The sequence below is a fragment of the Culex pipiens genome, chromosome 2, assembly GCF_016801865.2.
Source record: "Culex pipiens pallens isolate TS chromosome 2, TS_CPP_V2, whole genome shotgun sequence".
Classification (NCBI taxonomy): domain Eukaryota; kingdom Metazoa; phylum Arthropoda; class Insecta; order Diptera; family Culicidae; genus Culex; species Culex pipiens.
In genome coordinates this window covers 217,287,146-217,308,982 of record NC_068938.1, presented here as the reverse complement: position 1 = coordinate 217,308,982, position 21,837 = coordinate 217,287,146, and the positions used below count along the sequence as shown (strand labels likewise).

General features: G+C 36.4%; 2 protein-coding genes across 4 annotated transcripts in view; one reads left to right on the top strand and one right to left on the bottom strand.

Annotated features, from left to right (window-relative positions):
* Positions 1 to 1,958: 1,958 nt before the first annotated feature.
* Positions 1,959 to 14,847, top strand: LOC120432575 (synaptogyrin). The gene is made up of 4 exons (XM_039597804.2): positions 1,959 to 2,355; positions 12,238 to 12,469; positions 12,524 to 12,880; positions 12,980 to 14,847. Exons 1-4 carry the CDS (start codon positions 2,248 to 2,250, stop codon positions 13,000 to 13,002), a joined length of 720 nt encoding a protein of 239 aa, XP_039453738.1. The 5' UTR covers positions 1,959 to 2,247; the 3' UTR covers positions 13,003 to 14,847.
* Positions 14,848 to 19,421: 4,574 nt separating this feature from the next.
* LOC120432574 (calbindin-32) overlaps positions 19,422 to 21,837 on the bottom strand; it is a 166,910-nt gene continuing 164,494 nt past the window's right edge. For all 3 annotated transcript variants that reach the window (XM_052708054.1, XM_052708053.1, XM_052708055.1), the window contains one exon: positions 19,422 to 21,671. In XM_052708054.1, the coding sequence (XP_052564014.1) occupies positions 21,528 to 21,671 (144 nt within the window). In that variant the 3' untranslated portion in view covers positions 19,422 to 21,527. The remainder of the gene's footprint in view (positions 21,672 to 21,837) is intronic.

The following is a 21,837-nucleotide window of genomic DNA, read 5'->3' as shown; positions in this document are numbered from 1 at the left end:
ACGTTTCTTTTGCTGAAATTTAAGTTGTTTTGACAACCATTCTACTGAACATTCAGTAAACTATCTGTCAAAGTGACAAATGTCAGTTAACTGAGAATTAAGTAAAATATAAGTTACTGAATCATTTACTAAAATTTCAGTTGATGAAAATTCAATAAAAATTAACTGAATTTCAGTGAAAAAATTTTGGTGTGTACTGCTATGACCTAATTTTCTTTCACATTAATATAAACATAGGTTACTCTTGTAAGTAGAAAGTTGAACAACGGTTCTTTTAACCTTTCCACTGAAGGAAACTGGTTACTCAAGTTGCTAGAACTACTTTTTATCAAGTTTTACACCTGGTTTGATGCTACTATTTTTACAATCATTTGTTTAGAAAATTGCCTTCAAGGAGACAAAATTCCTGCACAGTAACTGAAATCAGTTTTTAGTTTAAATTATCAGTTTAGTTTTTGTACATGGATTAATTTAGCTTAGTTGAAGATGACTTATTGCAGTTGGACCATTTTTTGAATATGTTTATCAGGGTAGGTAAACCATCACCATCGCCCTATTATTGATGCATATTTCGGTGCGTTCCTCGTCTCTTAAAATTTCTCTTCTCTTTCGCAGACGAGTGATGGTCGGCTTGCTATCGCGAATATCGAAAGCCCATCACATCGACGAGAAATACTCTATCGCTGGCTCCGATGGAACTATCGTTCCAACCGGAGAGACACGCACACGAAATTGCTGTATACATACACTGGAGCTCACGCACACAAATGAACTTTTTCTACAGGGCTTACGGGCGAGAGAATTTCACGATTGCTCTTTCTCTTGCTTTTTGAGCGAGGGGACTGGCTGTGTGAGAGATTTTTTCCGTCTTACGCATCGGTTTGTTCGTTGCTCGCTATTTCATCGGCGTTGTTTTCGCTTCGCTCTCTTGATGCAGTTTTGGGAGAACGCCGGAAATTTGATGATTTGAGCGAGAGACGATATCTAAAAGCCCTCGCCATCGGCGAGGAAACGAGAAAATACCATCCCTGATGTTTATGCTTAATTTTGGTCAAAAATAGAATATTCGAATATTTTTATACTAAACTTGTTAAATTTGAACACAAACTTACAGGTTTTATGTGAAACTGCTGTAATGTACAGAAAATCAATAGTTTGGATGAATAAGGAACATGTTGCTTGAAATTTCTTCAAAATGTTGAAGAGAGATCAAAATAGCCCAAATATTTTTAAAATGCATGTTTTATATATTTTTTTAAAGCGTTGACATGATTCAAAGAACTCAACTGATAAGTTAATCCTTACCAAGCAAACATAGTTGATAATTTTAGCTTTCAACTCATGAAAATAGTTCATACTTTTGTGATAAATTGAGAGATCGATACAAAAAAGAGGATCTTATCTCCCAAATCTTCCCTCAATGTTTTTTTTTTAAATTGGAAATAATTTATTTTGACAGAATTTAGTTGAATGTTCCAAAACTACCTTTTTTAAATTGAAAAAAAGTGGAAAAGTGCGATGAATTAATTTAGCATTTTTTCATTTGACTGTTAGTTTATTTTAAAAACAAGTTTCATGTTAAATAACAGTCAATTTAAAAAGAATAGCAAGAAAATTATCTCTCCTTCACGAATATCTTCTTGCATCTCTAATCAATCCTCAACAGCAAACACACTTTCACGATCCCCCATCGAACCAAACGGTTTGTTTGGATGCCAATCACTGAAAGCCGTCAGTGCGCGCACCCCCACAAACAGAGCTCCGACAATGTCACACTCGCACACCAACAAAAACCCCCCAAACGGGGGAGCGCGTAGGAGCAAATCCCTTTTTCTCGTTCTCGCTCCAAAATCGAGCGAGAGTCCAAAATGTTCTAGGAAATCCAGCCGAAGAGAGACTGAGCTTTTCCACTCCTTGAAAATCGCGCTGTCACAGTCAGTTTGGTTTTGCAAGTGCGTGGAAAAACAGGTTCCTCTCCCGGTTTGGAGCTCCGTGGTCGATCCGTTGTGCCCTCGTAACAGGTTTTCTAGCAGGAATTTTCGGGTTAAAAGTGTCGCAGGTTCGAACCCCGTCGCCAACGGAGAAACGAAAGAAAAATAGCAGCGTGGATTTAGGCGTTTAAAGCGCGTTTAGGAGCAGTCGAGAGCACGTGAAGCCTCAACTCGGTAGGCTTTGCCCCGGGATCGCCCAAATTTTCACCCAGGACAGCGTTCAATAAACGGCCTCAAAACGGAGCACATAACGAAAATGATGGACTTCAGCGGTGGAGCCTACGGCGGAGGCAAAGCAGGCGGTGCCTTCGACCCGATCGGGTTCGTGATGCGGCCAACTGTGATCCTGCGGGCAGTTTGTTGGGTGAGCTTCAACCCTGATCTCGTCAGGCATTTCTTGCGTTCAAGGGTCTTCCATTTTGACTCCTCCCGCACCAGAAAGCCAGAAATCGATTTTCTGATAGTTGAACACACTCTCCTGTGACGGTGTGTGCGGTGACGGTTATTTGGGGATAGAATCCCCCTCCACACACACAATCACATACACCCACACAAATACATCGGCTGTTTGGTTTGCTTTCGATAAGTGCTTCAACCAAGGGAAAAAGATACGAAACATTTGTTGGAGAAAAATTCAAACAAAAAAGAGAGAATGAGAGTAAACTCACCATTGTGTGTGTGGGTGTCTTGTGGTTTATAGTAAATCTACAAACATCGTACACTAACACTGGAGCAAAGAACCTTAACAAATGTTAGAATAGTATCGCTTTTCTGGAGGAAAATACGATAGCAGTACACTTACTTTCGATCATCATGTGTGCAGTATAATCAATTAAGAATTTTCTCACACCCGTTCGAGGGTGATGATAATTATCGTTTCGTGATGCTGCGATTGTCACGAGATGGATCAATTGATTGCGAACTGTTGAACTATACTTCCATCTCAGAAGAAGATCAAGTGAAACAATGTAAATGGTTCATGCTTTTTACAAAAAAGAGTTTTTTGTTGCTTGAACAAATGGAGCATAACATTTTAAAAGGGCACATACCTTTTGTAAACAAGAGTGTATCCCTTTCACTCAAATGACAGTTTACATCAGGTGGGAGAGAGATACAATCTTGTTTACTAAAGTTGTGTGCCCTTATGAAATGGAAGGCACGAAATATCTGCAAGGGGGGTCTAAAATTTCCAAAAAAAAAGTGTCCGCAGTCTTCGCCAAAGTTTCTCTTCGGCTTCGGATGAAACAACAAAAAAAGGCAAATGTCGTTCTCATTATTCAGGAGTATAAATAGGAGTAAGATGCAAAATAGGTGGCCTTAGTTAAACTATCTAAAAACGTTTGAAATAAGCATCAAAAATACTAAAAATCGTTTTAAAAATATTGCATTAAACGAGAATTGTGAAGTTGCCAGGGTTAAAATAATCCATTTCATTCGAATCGTAGAAATTTTGTTTGTTATTGTATACCAAAAAAAGTGGCTCATATTTCGCCCAAATCATGTTTATGATTATATAACAACCAATTTCATAATTAATATCATTAAAATAATAATAATCGTAATGGTCATGGTCAAAAATGTGAAAATTGAAACATTTGTGTGATTTTAAAAGTCATCGTATTTAAAATTTTAAAATGATATTATTTGTCGTCTCACGGTATGGCGATCGGAAAATATTATAAACCGAGATGACCTTTAGGAGATTTATACGTGATTTATCTTCATAATTAAGAATATGTTTGTTTCAATATATTTTATCGGTGAAAATTGCGTTTATCAGAAAAAGTGCTTTTTCATACTAATGGAGACGCCTAGAACTAAGTAATAAATATAATTAGGCCGTTGCAAATATTTTTCAAAGTTTATGTCGCCCCCCCCTTCAAAATTGGTCTAAAAAATCAGGGGGCAAAAAAAATATTTTTCCAAAAAACTTCAAAATTTCAATGAAAATAGAAGTCTAATCAACTGAAAACAATCTAAAATGCATTTTTCTGCATTGATAGTCATATTTAGCATGTTTGGGCTTGTTTAAAAATGTTTTGAATTTTGATAAAATTGTGCTGTACAGCACCGCAAAAAAAAATTTTTCGCAGAAAAAAAATTTTTCGTCAATACTTAGATATTTTGAAAACTAATGATGGCAAAACAACTGGACAGGTGTATAATGCATTTTAAAACACTTTTTTCATTAAAATTTTGAAACCATGGCTCGTAATTTCAATTTTTATACTTTTTTATTTTTTTGCCCCCCCCTCGACTTTGGTCAGAGTCGAGGGACATAAACTTCAAAAAATATTTGCAACGGCCTTATATTATTTAAAAATACTTTTTATGAAAGTTTATACTAGTCAAAGGTAAAAGAAATTCAAAACATTTTGAAATACGACATATAATAAGGCTTGTTAATGAATTATGGAAATTAACTTGAGCTACCATGCGCCTCCTCTCATGCTACTTCATATGGGAAAACACGTTTTTTTTCTGAAGAACCCAATTTTCACCGATAGAATATATTTAATCAAACCTATTCTTAATTAATCAGAAAGGTGGAACACATGTTCTACGTATAAATCTCCCATGGGTCATCTTGATTAATAATATTTTGCTTATTCCTCACCGTGCGTCTTTTATAAGAACTTTGCCTTATAATTCGACGTCGTCGTGCTATCATGTCGCACCCGCCATTTTGACGTTCCGAGAAAAACGCGTTTTAATGTTTGACCTTGAATAAACAAAAACAAAAGCACGCAATGTAAACAATAACAAAAACGTTTTGTTTGGCTGACCATTCTGTGCATTGTCCCAAAGTTTGGTTGAAGTTGGTTGCTGGAGTCCCGAGTTATAATTACAAATGTTTACGGTAGTCTAGCTTGTACGTGCGACAAACGCATCCTGACTTTCCTGGCCTGAAATCCCTTTGGCCTTTTGTCGCACTTACATAAATTTTCATGGAGTGACAAGATAGCACGACAAGATTGAAACTACTTTCATATGTAAAGTGACAAAAATGCACGGAGTTTTTTCGGTTTTTGTTGAATATCTCAGGATTGAAATCGAAATTTGGGGATCTGTGAAGGTCAAAAGGTGAGGCATTGTGAGCTGCACAAAATGGCGTTCTTAACTCAATTTGGCCCAAAATGCACGTACGACAAGTTACGAGATGGCGACGAATTGCTCTAAAGCCATTCTTAAGCTTAAATCGAAGGGTGGCTCATTTTTAAGTTTTTTCATATTCACCATCATATCACAACAAATTACAAACTATCAAATTATCACTAAATTCCACATTATTTTCATCAAAAACGGAAGGGCTTTTAAATGCTCGTTCAAAACAATAACCAGGCGACAACGCTTTTGTGCCATTACAGTTCTCTTCGAAAATTGTGAATTAAAGCTCGAAAATAAAATTACGATATATTGTTTTTAATTGTGAATTTTATTGTTAAAATCAACAAAAAAAAAAATAAAGGGGAAATTCTAGTTAAAAATAATTGCCCACTTTTCCCCAGCGATTTTCACGAATCGAAATGCTAACTGGAAACATGTTATCATGAAATAAGGTCAAATTGAGATTTTTGATCAATTCTACGGACAATCAGATTTGGCAAAAAAACGCTACACATAAATCAGAAAAAAAATCTAAAATCCTCGAAAAAAATCTAAGATATTTGTGGGCGGCACTTGATTGACTGTATGCTGAATAATGGTTTAGACAATTTTATGAAGATTCTAATGTTTTAATGTGGTAGATTTTAAGGAAAAAAAATAGCCCGATTGCTGAATTGGACTTCATGGCGTTGATCTAGAGGTTTTAAGGTTTTGGTTTTGTTTGAAAAAAAGATGAAATCCATAAATCACGAGGAGACTTTTTTTTATCTCAAACCATACATTGTTCATACAGAAAAATCTTTTTATATATGGAGCATGGACAACCGCTTTTAAATTGTTTTTTTTAATTGCCTTTATATTGATTCAATTTTTCAAAGTTATCATAAACGGTCAATTGCTGCAGTTATTTTAGTGATTTAACTCGTAATAAAATCCATAACATAAACATTACTCAACTCGTCAAAGAAAAAATCAAGTCCCAATGACATCACTTGTTTTTGTGGGAGAGTTGGAGAGCTCGCTTTTGTTTATACTTTCAGCTCTCTTTCGCTCACCAATCCATTGAATTTTCCTTTTATTCTCTCAAACAAATTTACACCCGCACTCACTTAACCACCAGCAAGCATTTTTCCTCAATCGCTCTCTCATTCTCAATGTGTTTACCTCCCTCAAAGGAACTACGCTGGAGATTCCAAGAAAATTCTCTCCCTCCTTCTCTCAATCCCTCTCACACTGCGTTTCAGCAACCAAAACACATAAATTGATTTCCTTCTCGTTGTCGTCGCCAAGACGGTTTTCCACCCCCGTTCCCGAACCACCCGAATTCTTACGCGTTAGAAAGGAACGCAACAACGCCTTCATCATCAGCATAAATTGCGCTTTTATTGAAATTTCACTAGCTCTCTTGTCAACTTCAAGTCCCGGAATTGTTTTCGAATCTGACTTGGTCTGGATGGCGCGCGCGTGTGGTGTTAACATAATACACTACCCCTCTGAAGGTCCCCCACTAACTCCTCGTGGTTGACCATGTGATGTTGAGAGTGGATATGTGTGTGTGTGCAACTGTGTATGCAACTTATTATACCGGAGGACACCTCATTATGCCATGTGCCCTGTCTGTGCTACTACAAAACCGACGACGGATGGACGGGAAACATGATGTGAAGTGAAGGGTTTACACTGCTGGCACTGGTGGTAACCTCGTGGAAAGGGTCACGATGTCCAGTGGAATGGATTGTGACCGAGATTCATAATGTAATGGTCGCGAAGGTTTTCGATGGGTTCGCCACCAAAATCGATGGGGGATGAAAATTAATATTGATAAATCATACCGATCGTGCAATACCTGTTCACAATATGGACTTTGAAGAACCCCAACACTCAATTTTCAATTTGAGATATAGAACTAAATCCATAATTAGAGAACTAAAAATCCATCTCATTTAGGGTGCCCAGAATATGGAACTTTTTCTCAAAACCTCGCTCCACAAGCTGATTATTGTTCCTTGAGCTACCAGCTTTCATATTGTTTGGTCTGCACGGAGCGCTATTTCCATCCAAATATTCCCAAAAGTGAGATTCTCATTGGAAATTTAATGCTCTACAACTTTGTACAACATACCAAAGCTGTAAAACTCGATCCTGAAAAGTTATTAGCGATTTAAAAATGTCTTTTTTGTATGAAAAACATTTTTTTCACCAACTTCAGGCTCGGGTATCAATGGGTTAATCTCAACCAATTTCGCTCAAAATTGACACAGATGCTTAAAATAACTCGAAAAACTGTTTTCCGCTTGTGGAGCAGGGGGTAATTTTTTCTGGGCACCCTACTCTCCATGCATTTTTCAGCAACCAGAGCACTATAGGCTAGCAGGAGGCCAACATTTAAAAAAAATGTTTTTGAATATTTTTTTCATTGGTGTTAGTTTATAGTAAACATTTCAACTACGAAAAATTCTAAATTTCAAAGCTGTAGGTGCCGTAATTAAAATACGCAACTTTGGTACCCTAACATGTATAGATCATCGCTGAATTTTTTAAGTTATCGCAGTATTAGTGAAAAAAGTTAATTTTTTGCCGATTTCGTCATTTCCCTGTTTTTGCGCGGGGCGTGTCGAAAAAATCAGTTTTTATTTTCAAAAAATCATATCTCGGAAACGTACGGTTCAACATCGCCATTTTTTTGTTATTTTATGTGAAATTTTCTAAGGAATCCGATAAAAATATTTTCAGACATAGGCTCTTTGGTCCAGACACGGAAAAAACGCCATTTTAAAATTTCAAACGACTTTTTCAAATGTAAAGCTAGATTTTAGAAACTTCTTACTATTTTTCTCAATTAGCCGAACTAATCACTTTTTTTGCGTCTAAGCCAGCTAAAATCGGATAAAATGACGCGGAGATATGATTTTTTGAAAAAAGTGGTTTTTGCGAAAAATTACGAAAATTGCCATTTTTCGAACCACCCTATCACGATGTAGGTCACCCTTATAGCCAAACAAAAAAATACGGGTCTAATTATTTTGGCCAAGGAACCCTCAGAAAAATGTTGAGCCCGATCGGAGAACTTTTTTTTCGGTTTAGGCTCTTTTCAAATGGAATTGCTGTATTGATATCAATTCCCCAGTAAGGACAATTAAAATAATTCCTTTCGAAATAATTTTATGCAAGGGGATGGAATACTTGTTTTGTTATATTAGAGAGTAATGTGATTCTATACAGAGCAGTTCTCTCAGATTTCGGTCATTCAATTTTTTGCGTTTTGTAATCCGGCTGAAACTTTTTTGGCGCTTTCGGTATGCCCAAAGAAGCCATTTTGAATCATTAGTTTGTCCATATAATTTTCCATACAAATTTGGCAGCTGTCCATACAAAAATGATATATGAAAATTCAAAAACCTGTGCCTTTTGAAGGATTTTTTTGATCGATTTGGTGTCTTAGGCAAAGTTGTAGATATAGATTGTTTGGGTGAGACTTAGAAAACATCAATTTTACTGTTAGGGTCATATCAACAAATTTAAAAAAAGCAAAATATAGAGAATTTTCTCAGCTTTTCAAAAATATTATTTTCAAAAGTGGGCAAACTTGTGCACAAATTTAAAAATTTTAAAAACTGCAACTATTTTCAAAAAAGTTACCTAAAAATGGCGTTAACTTAAAAACGGTTCACTTTATCAAAATTTTACCAGAGTACTTTTTGATTGCACATTTCATTTTGCATCGAAAAATGAAGTTGAATTTTTTTTTGCGAACAATATTTCGATTTTTTTAAAAAATCAGTATTGATTCAAAATTTATAACTCGGTCAAAGATTTTGTGAACAACCTGGAAATTTCTGAAAAGTTGGCATTTGATGTCCCCTAAAACATATTTTAAAAAATAGTGTTTTTTTTGCAAATCAAGGTTAAGTGAAAGAAAGTTAAATAAAAAATTACCATTTTTTTACATTGTATCATTTTTTTTTTCATTGTAGTTTATCCATAACTTGTCCATACCTACAACTTTGCCGAAGACACCAAATCGACACCATACATCATTTTTGTATGGATAGCTGCCAAATTTGAATGGAAAATTATATGAACAAACTAATGATGCAAAGTGGCTTGTTTGGGCATACCGAAGGCACCACAAAAGTTTAAGCCGGATTAAAATATTTTTTTTTTCATAAAAAAATCTTTTTCGGTGCTGGGACCTGGTTAGGACCGAGTCGGCTTTTGTAATTACATTTTACTTAAAGCTAAGAGTAATTACAGAGGATCTTGTGTGTAAATGTTAGTGGGAAGAAGGATTAAAATATACAAAAATTTAAATTAAAAAAAGACCGATTTCGTTGAGAATTGCTCTATAACAAGTTATTGAAATTTATATATGACCTATAAAACCTATAACACTGATTCGATATCACCAAACCATGCATAGCACACACACGTGCTCCACAAGTTGGCACTTATTCACAGACAAATATCCTGTCCCAGTCTCCTGCCCATGGCTAGGATTCGAAATCGATACCGAACCACAGACGCACACCCACTCAAATAGATTCACCATCCAACCCCTTCAAGCGTAACTCGTTCTCCGGAGGCCTTAATCCAACATCATCCAGAATCCGTTCTCTTTCCTCTTCAAAACGGAGTCTGCTGATTTTCTTCCGTCTAACTGGTTTGATAGATATGTGAATAAATTCAATAGTCTTTTCAAGTTTTTATCCTCATTTTTTAGTTCGACAATGATAGAATTAAGAACACTCAAAGGACATTCATGCATTCCAAATAATCCAGATCCCTTATAGGAGAAGGCAGCCAGTCTAGGAACCGGAATATATTCTGGTATCGATTTTTCTCGTCGTGCCATCATCCACCACCACCGTCGTTTCCGGACAGTTCTTTCTTTTCTTTTTCCCAGCTTACTCTCAAAGTCCATCTTCTTCTTCTTCGTAGGCATCTCCTTGTACGTACGCCTCGCTTCTCGCGTGCCAGTTCGTGACACCTCGTTCCGTTCCACATGGGTCCTCTCACGGTCTCACGGCGTGTTAAACGGAAAGAAACTGAACATTCTTTTGTGACACTAATTCCAACCCTTCGGGAAGGAAAAGCTTCTCCAACGTCATCTTTTTCGGCCTTCGTTTAGCCCAAGAGTAATCATACTTTGAGGCAAGTTTTACGTTCATTAAAAATTTGCACCTGTCGGTCGGAGTGATGATAGAGAAATTAATAATGAAGAGCAAGGTGAGCAAAAATCCTTGCTTGCAGCAAAGATGAGGGAAAGAGACTTCTAAGCAGAAGCCGACGAAGAAGGACCCTCCTGGCGGCGGACTAACGAAGAGTCCATAATGAACCCCGAAGGAGAAGCGTTAGTAGCGCGGTTCTTCTTCCCTCAGTAAACGACGTGATGTAGAGTGCCTGATGAAGGAGTTGTGGGATTGTGGCGAACGGAGAAGAATGGAGATGGTGCATTCCATTGTACTACATTCCACACATTCCTCTGGTTGGCTGGCTTCGCAGAAACTCTTCTCACTTTCAACCACCTCTTTTTGTTGGTGGAGGATGAGGTGCTAAAAACGGCGACGCGTGAGTCAACGTGCACGGTTATGTCATACGTGCCGCCACGAAGGCAGTGGCGTAGCAGGTCAAAATAAGATATACAGTCCAGACTCGATTATCCGAAGGCCTCAGACAAATTTCAACTTCGGTTAATCGTATTACGTAAATTTTTTTTCGTTGTCTTATTTTTGATTGTCGAACTTAAGTGTGACCCCTAAACTACGCTAAAGTGGTTAAGAATTGTTAAATCCAAGATGACGGCAAATATGGCGGTTACGAAATAATGCAAAAAAAATGCATTTTATTATTTAATAGGCAATCAACTATTCAAATTTGACTGAAATGGGGTCACAGAACTCAAATTTGGTTTTAAAAACAAGTAAAAGAAAAAAAAACATTACACTCAACCCTCGGTGGTTGGTCACTTTTTCGTTTGACATCTTTTTTAGTTTGTACCCCGTTGGTTGGTCAAAGTCAAATAATCCACCTTTAGGTGGTTGTGGCCTTCCTTGCATTCATAAAGTGAATACACTGCACAGCCTCAAAAAAGTGTATAAATAACAATTATTTTTCATCAAAATATCTGAGATCCGGCCTCAAAAAAAATGTGTTAAAACACTAAAGTACTTATAACTTTTGATAGGGTTGTCAGATCTTAACTTTGTTGGGCTCGTTGGGAAGGTCTTTTGATTACCTATCCAACAATGGGTCGCTTGATAGATCTGGACAACTTTTTCATCAACTTTTTCGAGATCCGGCCTCAAAAAAGTGTGTTAATAACACTTAAGTGCTCATAACTTTTGATAGGATTATCAGAGCTTCAATCTTTTGAACGCGTTGGAAAGGTCTTTCAAATACCTTTCAAACAATATATAGCATGACGGGATTTCTTACAAAAACCACCCTTTTTACAATCTTCCGAAGTTTAGCTAAAACCGTTTTTTAGGATAACTTTTGAAGTACTTTGCTAAACTTCATAATATTAACTAGGGTCTTGTGAGAGCCTAAGACGGATCGAATGAGACCAAAACAGTCTAAATCGGTTCAGCCAGTCCAGAGATAATCGAGTGCATAGTTTTGGGTGCACGGACTCACATCCAGACACACGCACAGACATTTGTTCAGAATTTGATTCTGAGGAGATAGGTATACGTGAAGGTGGGTCTACGAAGTTGAATAAAGAAGTGCATTTTTCGAGTGATTTTATAGCCTTTCCTCATTGAGGTGAGGAAGGCAAAAATGACGAACTGTCACTTTTTACACGGCGCTCACGCACACTATCAAACCAAACGTTTGATAGTGTGTGTGAACTCCGTGTAAAGGGGTGTCAAACTAAAAAGTGACCCTGTCTGTTTGACAACAGTTGGTGTCAAACCATCGGGGTTTGAGTGTACACCAGGAAAGAGATAAAATTACGCATTTTTCTGACCTAAAAGATGTACCCCTTCCCAGATTTAATATTACCATGATTTGTTTTACTGTATACATTCGCCTTATTGGTCTTATTTCTCTTTAGGAGTGAATTCCTCATCAGTAGAGAAACACTAAATTAAAAATTATACATTATTAAAATCAACCCATCTTTTCCCCTTTCCAGCTCTTCGCGATAATCGTGTTCGCGTGCGTGTCGGCCGAGGGCTGGCGGGAAGAGAACGGCAAGGAGTACTGCATCATCAACCGGGACGCGAACGCCTGCAACTACGCCGTCGGAATCGGCGTGATCGCGTTCCTGGCCTCGATGGCCTTCATCGCCGGCGAGTACCTGTTCGAGCAGATGTCCTCCGTCAAAACCCGGAAACACTACGTCCTCGGGGATCTCGGCTTCTCCGGTAACTAGTTCAGCATATTTGAAGAACTATTTTCTCAAACTTTGAAACTTGCAGCTCTGTGGACGTTCCTGTACTTTATCGGCTTCTGCTACCTGACCAACGCGTGGGGCAAGGCGGACGATCCGCCCAACGGCGAGGGCGTCAACAACGTGCAGGCTTCCATCGTGTTTTCGTTCTTCTCGATCTTCACCTGGGCCGGGTGCGCTTACTTTGCGTTCCTGCGCTTCAAGGCCGGCGTGGATCCGTCCTTCCAGTCGACGTACGAGTCGGATCCGAACGCCGCGAACCAGTACTCGTCGTACCCGGTCGGAAGTGGCCCCGGGACTGGCGGCGTGGAAGGTGGCGACCAGTACCAGCCGAGTCCGTTCGGGGGTGGCCAGCAGCAGCAGCAGCAGCAACAGCCGGGTGTGGGTGAGTTGTGAGGGGATTCTTGTTAAGGGTCAATTTATAGTCATGACAATTTTCTCATTGGTCTGAAACATTTAATTAATTATTTTTTTCTAATTTTAGGTGAATACGCTCCTTCTTATTAAATGCATAGGCAGTACCATATCCGTTTGTTTGTGAATAACGGAGTATACAACAACAAAAACAAAGCAGCAAACACTACAAAATTCCGGAGCAGTGCACAGGAACGAGCAAAGTTTTACCGTAGTGAATTCCAATTGGGCTATATTGACATTCTATCTACTATGGAAAGTAAAATAGTAAAAATGGATGCGAAACTCAGATTATGGTTCAAAACCGACCCCAACAAAAACTAAACAAACACACACAACAAGTCGAAAACAAAAGATTTCTAGCGGTTTAATAGCGAAAACACAACCCCACATTGAGCAAACAGTCGACAGGGAAACCAGTTCCGCAGCTGGTCGCCCTTTATCTAGCAATTTGTCCTTTGAAGCAGTACAGCTACTCAACAAACACATACTAAACATTGTTACATACTACACGCGTACACAACCACAAAAACAAAACATAAGACAGAACAACAAGTGGAAACACAACAAACACTAATACATACATGCTTACCAGAACAATGAAATACATAGCAAAACAAAGACAAGCAAAACAAAACAAAAACAGAAGGGAAACACGAAAACCAAAAGAAACAACCAAAATATCCAAAAACAAAAGATTTAATAAATATTGTTAGTTTATGATGGATCTAAAACCAGAATGAAGTTATCCTATAAGAAGAAGAAGAAGGAAAAAAAGACAAGAAAATATCTTACCGTATAAGTACTTGGTATATTATTTATCATGATAATAAAATACAAGAATAATAATAAAAACAAAAACAAGCGTAGCGTTTAAGGAACCGATCGTTGAGAGACAAATAAAGGAAGCAATGGCGAAAAAAAAGAAAAGCATCACATTTCAGGTGACAGCTCAGCGCGCAGTGACGTCAGCAAAAAACAAAAAGGTGAGTGACGTTCAAAGCTCACTGCGATATTCAGTGTTTGTGTTCAGTGACCAATTCGGTGACGATTTCCCTGAGTTTATTTTTTCTAAAGTAAAAAAAAAATGAAAAGTAGCTCACTCACGTTACAATCGGCACAGCAAAAATGATGGGATGGACAACACTGAAAAAAATATCCACTATCAAATTGCGGGCTAGAGCAAACTAGTATTATTTACGAATAGATACGCTTTTGACGGTTATGAAAAAACGTGGGATGAGCAAGTTTAGAATAAGCTGGGTTAGGCGAGGGGAAGCGTTTAGAATGTTTCGGAGGGGGAAAAAAAGAAAAAAAAACTATGAGTAAACCTGATTCAGATTCATTGTTGGTGATTGTAGTAGTTGAATAAATTTGACCCTAATTAAGACAGATGTGACAAGCCAGATATAGTTTCAAGAGTCTACTTGGTTTTCCCTTGATTTGTGAAAGCACATTCAAATTATTTTCCACGAGGACTCTTGCATACAATGTTGCATCCAACAAATGACAATTGTTCATGGGATGTGAATTTTTCCACTTATTTAGACAATATTTATTTATTAAAATACTTTTCAATCAAGAAGCAACCCACCACTAGAAAAAAAAACGGATCAAGCTACATAAAATTCAGAAAATATAAAAAATAACACCCACAGAAATATTTTCAAATGTATTCTATTCACTCATAATGGAAAGCAAAAACACACAAACTCTCAGAAAAAAATCTTATGAATCCTGTTCGCACCATACAGAAATGATTGAAAATCAACCAATTTGGAAATTTTGAAAAACACAAGGGAATATCGCTGCAAATCTCAAATCATTAAATCGTTTCGTAAGGTAAACCCTACACAACCCCACAAGGAGATGTAATCGTTATAAAAACTAACAAAAATATCTAAATAAAAAAAAGTACTTATAGTAAGCGAAAAAAAACATTAGCAAGACAACAAAACTGAAACATTGAATAATAAACAAAACAAAATAAAGTTATTAATATACACCATGCATTATTTATAGAGCGAAATCAGAGATAAATATCGGAAAATCTGCAAAAAAGAAGACACAAAATCAACCAGAAAAAAGTGTATTTTATTGTAGTGGGCGTTTGTTTCAGTTATATCGCACCTGATTGAAGCTGACTTTGTTAATTCTATATAAATCAATACCAAACAACAAACAAAAAATATTGTAGTGAAAAGCATCAATGGACATTGCGAAAAAAAAGCTAGCCTAGATTACATAAAGAAAACGCTAGATCGGTTTAAGTTTGGCGCTATAGTTTTATCTCTCGAAGCAGACTCACTCTTAAAAAAAACCTAGAATACAAAAGAAAGAAGCAAACGTAATACCCTCTTACTGAATAAATGTTGTAAATAGCAACCATATTCTACACACATTGAGCAACAACCAATAGCAGCAAAAACAATAACCGAACAAAACAACCTTTTTAAAACCATTGTTGTATTAGTCACAGTAGGGGAACTATACCCTTTTTCAGCCTATTTCTATTATCGGCCTATCAGCACTTTGATCACGAATTACAGCTTTCATAAAGTGTTTTTGACTGTTCCAAAGTTATAAATAGCTCGAATAAAAGTGAGCAAGCAACTCTCCATTGTTGCTACATCTGAAAATGATGATTTAATAGCGGAAAACGGCAAAAGTGATGAGAATTGGTCGAACAGCTTAGAGTGATTAAAATGGGTATATTTCCCCTATTTAACGAGATTTAAAAAAAACAATACGGCATGTTATTAAGATTTGGTTCCATCATCCCCCGCAATCATTCGATTATCAGTTAGTAGTTGTAGCGAAGACACAAACCAAACTATGGAGAACCTAATAATGGTACTATTTCCCAGACTACGTTAACCAAAACTTGTTGAAAAATTAAACCACTTGAAGCAGGTGTCAGTGGGTTAGCTAGTTTGATTAGTTCCGTTTTGAGATATTTGGTTAACCTTTTTCGCGAAATGAGACAAACTATCCAAGTTGAGAAAGAAGATAAACATGCATGCAGCAAAACTCTGAGCATGGAGAAAGCCGACGAAATCCGTGCGATTATCTGAAGGTGGTGAAAGCAAAAGAAACCAAATAAATTATGTTAATAAAAATACTTTAGGAAAATGTATGGGAGGAGTGTTTTTATTGTACCGAAAGTTGTCCTTTTTCCTCAAGTCTTATCGGATTCTAATGAGGATTGTTTATCAATTTATCAATTTATCAATTTATCAATTTATCAATTTATCAATTTATCAATTTATCAATTTATCAATTTATCAATTTATCAATTTATCAATTTATCAATTTATCAATTTATCAATTTATCAATTTATCAATTTATCAATTTATCAATTTCTGAAGCCCTTCAGAATGTTTGCAGAGCTTGTTGAAACTTAAATTTCTTATTGAACATATGGTCATATCATTTAAAAATTATGAGCTTCTAGAAAGTTTTTAAGAGGTTTAAATAACTACCATCTCTATTTGCCTTTGTTGTATAATCTTGCTTTTTTTTCGAAACTATTTACTTTTCTGCTATTGACGAATGACGAAACGGCCAATTTTTTCGAATGAAAAAAAATGCCTACTTTTCTCTACCAAAAATAACAGAATCGAAAAGTAATATGCAAAGTTAAAATTTTCAGCACTGAAAAGGGTGCTGAAAAGTTGAATTTTCCATAAATAGTATCGAAAAGTTAACAATTAATATTAAATTGATTTAATTTAAATGGTAAATTGACTGAACTCATGGATATTTGGTTCAGAAATCCATTCAAAGGGAGATTTCCGGAATTGCAAAAAAAAAATTAATGAAACTGGTTGAAACTTTTTTATCCAATTCGTGATAAAAAAAAAAACTTATTTATTGCAACATATTATTTAATTATCCATTTGAGAGCTGAAAAGTTCAACTTTGTAAACACTTGTATCGAAAAGTACTTTTCAATACTGTTTTAGAGATTGACATTTATCTTGAAGGCAAATAACATTCAAAATCCAATCAAAAGGTAACCCCGAAAATTTTAATTTTACAGTCGACTCTCTGGTTGTCAATATCCAAGGGACCGTCGAGAAAGAGAAGCATCAGTTTACAGAACGATGCAAAATGAAGACTCGATTGAAATTTGTTTTTTCTTGCTAACCAGCTATGGGAGAGAATCATGGCAACGTCCAGCAAACAAAAACAAAGAAATGTCAAACAACCTTCAAAGCTTCGTTTCTCAAAGAAAAATGTCTATGCAAGCCTTGAGAAAATGAAATTGTTGACAACCGGAATAGATGTTTAGAGCAAATAGAATCCAACGGACCGTCGAGGAAGAGATCCTTCAAGCAAGAGAAAATATCGAGGAATAAAGACAATCGAAGTATGCAGTTTGAAGGGACTGTAGAATTCATCAGTACATGGAGCAATAGGGTGTAATATGGTTGTATGGAAAAAATAAAGTTGTCCAAATTTAGCGAGCACAACCATTTTTCAGTTCCTTTTGGGGTCCTAAACAACTCCCCAAAGTTTGGGAACGATTGGTTTAGTCCTCACTTTGCGCAAAGCGATTCAATTTTCCATATGAATTTGTATGTTTTTTTTTTGAGTTTTGATATTTATAAAATCCACGTTTCACGCTGTACTAAAACCGGATTCATATTCGGATGCTCTGGAATGTGCTCTACAACTTTTCCGAAGAGAGTATGGTGCTAGTTTGTCCCTGAAAGAAGATACAGCGTGTGCAAAACTCGTCTAAAACGTGTTTTTTGCTCTAAAAACGCGTTTTAGACGAGTTTTGAGGACGCTGTATCTTCTTTCAGGGACAAACTAGCACCATACTCTCTTCGAAAAAGTTGTAGAGCACATTCCAGAGCATCCGAATATGAATCCGGTTTTAGTACAGCGTGAAACGTGGATTTTATAAATATCAAAACTCAAAAAAAAAAAAAAAAAAACATACAAATTCATATGGAAAATTGAATCGCTTTGCGCAAAGTGAGGACTAAACCAATCGATCCCAAACTTTGGGGAGTTGTTTAGGACCCCAAAAGGAACTGAAAAATTGCTGTGCTGGAAAATCGATTTTGATATTACACCCTAATGGAGCAATATTGATATCGAGAAGATCGACAGCCGGAGAGTCGACTGTATTAGCACTCGTCGACAAAATTTAAATTTTCCACACTCGCCGGTGAAACTTGTTAGATTTTAATGAAAAAAAGTCGTTTTTGCAACTTGTTGCACAAAACATTTTTTTACATTCTGTTTGAAAAAGTTCGTTTGTTTTCATTTCAGAAGGTGCAAAAAACGGACGCATAAAACCCGTAGTAAGTATCAATGTTTTTGCAAAATTAATATTTTAATTGAGGAAAACATTTTCTGGCTACTCTGTTTTATGTTTTGCGCTACGATAAAATATATATATATTTTTTTTAGTTTTGTCAATAAATTTATTAGAATTTAACAGTTCTGCTCCAGGATGTTACATTTGCAATTCAGAGATTTGGAGAACCTTTCAACTGAGATCAATTCATAAGCCTTTGCAGGGAGGATACATATTTCTACGTTTGGATTTTGCTAACTGGGTGTTCTTTTAGGGAAAATAAATTTTGAGAAAAAACCCTAGATCTATGGATAAAATATATGTTTTGATAATATCTAATGTTATTCTACGTGGTTTAAACAAATCTAGAGTTTTTTTTTGAAAAGGTCCTATAAACAAAATTTTCAATTTTTGCTTTTTGGGTATTTTTAAAACCGCCTTGAGTCAGGGGTATTCAAAAACACCCAAAAAGCAAAAAGTGAAAATTTTGTTTATAGGACCTTTTCAAAAAAAAACTCGAGTAATACTGTAATATTCCTAGAATTATGTCAAGAGAAGTCATTACGTCTTTTTTTTTTTAAAAGCAATATAAATATGAGGATGGCAAAAAAGATCAATATTAATTTTCTCAACTATTATTAATAAACTTTTGCATTTTTTGTTTTATGTTTTATTCATTACATTCCATTCTTACTCATCATGTTAACAATCATCTTCGTTCTTTGACAGATAGGATTATCGTTCGATAAATTTTTAAAATAAATAAAATTAGGGTTTTTAGAATACAGTGTTAAGCCTACATCATTCTCGTTGAATAACTTTTCGTGTTGAACTTAAAAGAATATATAAACTTAAAAAAAGAAAATGTTGGTAAACTTTGTAGAACTTCAGCACAACAGCAATAAATAGTTTCTATTTCACTTTATAAAAAATAGCTTACTTTTTTCATCTACGTTAACGACTGTTCACTTTCTTGTTCTTCTTCCATCTTCATTCAGGCGAAATGTTTCTTCAACAACAATTAATAACAGTTATAGAGTTTAGAGAGTTAAGGGGGATAAATGTGTTAGTTTTTTTTTGTTTGGTTTCATTTGTGTATGTGAGACTTTTCGTTCGTTCTTCGCGTGTTTATGTTTTTAGTTTTGAGAACATGTGAGATAACTTTGCTTTCTTTTCGCGTCTCGCAAATCCTTTCAATGCTTGCTTCAAGCTTACTTTGAGTTTAATTGGCCGGATTTTTTTTTGTTTTCTACTTTAGGTTTAACAGCTGCTCAACGGAAACTTTGTCAACACTTGGGTGAAACCGAGTTATTTTCGCTACTATCATTTTGCGTTAGTTAGTTTTTTTTATTTTGTTTTCAAGAAGAACATTTGATAAAGGGTGAAAGCTGGTTGAGGGTAAAGCTTGCAATTTCTTCTTTTTTTCGATATCTTTCCCATTGAAAAAGGTACGGAAACTCTCCTATAATCTTAAAGATTTGCTTCTTTGTCAGAGCTAACAATGAGAGACAACAGTTTGAGGTTGAGGTTTTGGAACAAGTAACAGTTGTGGTTATAGAGCTTTTAAGGAGTTTTAGCAGCCTGGCCGGGTTCGACTTAGACACGAGTTAACATCGATTTTTTTTTATTGATTTCAGGGGGACTTCAGGAAAAGTGGCTTAATTTGTTCGATTTGTTACTTTACTCTGAGTTCTTTTTTTTCAATCTGTTTTGGCACGGGAATTTATATTTTTCTTTGTCATCTTTGAAACAATTTCGTTTTAGATTTGCTTAAAAATACGCTGGAATTAAACCGATTCGCTAGTTATTGTTCGATTTGGTTGCGCTAGCACAGCGAAACAGAAGATTTGCTTGATTTTTTCTCGCTAACTTGAGTGTTTTTCTTTTAAATTTTAATTTCAGATCAGCTTATTTCCACTGATCTGGTTAGTTTCAGCTTAGGCCACATTTAAATGTTGTTTTGCTTCGTCAATTCAATTTATTCGCTAATCTACACTTTATCAGTTAGTTTTTCTTCTTCTTTGTTTTATCATATTTGTTGGATTTTGGTTGATTTTTTTTCGCTAAGTTTGAAGAAATTCTGCAGAAAGGTGTATTTTCAAGGATTTTCCACTTGTTTCTACTTTTTCTTTGGTTTCTTTGGAAAATGGGTTTGTTTGCCTTTTTAACGAGTATTTGGGAGAGAAAGAGTAAGAGTGGTTTATAATCTGAGGATTCTATCTACAATAGATAATTTGATGTGTGATATTAAGAAAGTTGTTTGAAATTTTCCGATAGCAGTGTATTTGCAATAGTTATAATTAGTGCAATAGAGAAAGAAGTGACAAGCACCAATTTTTGTATAGATGTTCGATTATAGCAAAGCTCAGATCAGATTTAGAGTAGAAAGTTAAGGGAAAATTTGAAAAAAGGTATGACATTTTCGCGGTGAATCAGAGTCGTTCGATCCGAGGGCTCTCTGATGTTGATTGAGAAATTCACCAAGATTTCTGATTTCATAAGACGGATTAAATTGTGCTTCTTTTTACGATCCCTTTTTGGATTTGCTCTCGGAATGAAATCCAAAAAGGGGTTTCTTTTAAAAAGTTTCGTTGGATTTACCTTCTCGATCGATTCGCCAATTTGTTTTCCCCCAATTTTCTGTACCGTTCAGCTTTGTGTTTTAATTTCTGCGTGAATTTTGAAACTCTACGAAATTTTGTGTGGATTTGGAGTGATTTCCTCTAAGCTACGGAGCTTTCTCCAAAAGTTTTACTTGAATTGTTCAAACATGAGCTTTTTGGTGTTCTATTTTTGTCGCGAAATTAACTACTTCTGAGCGCAGAGCAGAGCAAATATCTACGATTTCTTGCCCCGTCGCATGATCCGGCGGTAAAAGTCCTGAACCCGATCATGGACAACCACTACTGGCAAGAGTTTCTTCTGCTGCTGCTGCTGCTCTTCTGGATGTTCTGCTGAACTGCTACCTGTTGCTGTTGCTGCTGCTTCTTCCTCTTCTTCTTCTTCTTCTGCAACTACTTCAACTTCATCTACTATTGGTGGATTATTCTGCTGCAATGGCTGCGACTCCTTCTGGGCATGATGGCCGCCATCTTGCTGCTGCTGGTGGCCACTTCCGCCCAACCCCATCAACATCCGCATCTTGGCGATCGGGTGCATCACCAGGGCCGTCGTCGAGTTCGAAACGAGCGACGCAGACCGGGATAGACGCCGACGCATCGACGAAGAAGTTGAGGGCTTTTGATGGAGTTGCTGCTGCTGCTGCTGGTGGTGGTGCGAAACGAGAGAGGTACATTCCCCATATTACTGCTCGTCCTCTGGGGGCTGCTTGGCCAGGGCCAGCAAGATCATGGTGAGCTCCTTGCGCGAGATCTTGCCCTCCTTGTCGTAGCCGACGCCCCGCAGGATCGTCTCCTCGAACTCGTTCAGGTCCTGGGCGTCGTAGTCCTGAGGAAGAAGAATTTGTTTGTCAAATATTTGTTGTTTATTTAAAAAATAGGGCTTGCAAATATTGTCGGAAGTTAAACAAAATTATCAAAAATGAAATAACAAGCCATGGTTTCAACAGTTGAATCATTTTTTTCTTTTTAAATGCACTTTATGGCAAAATATA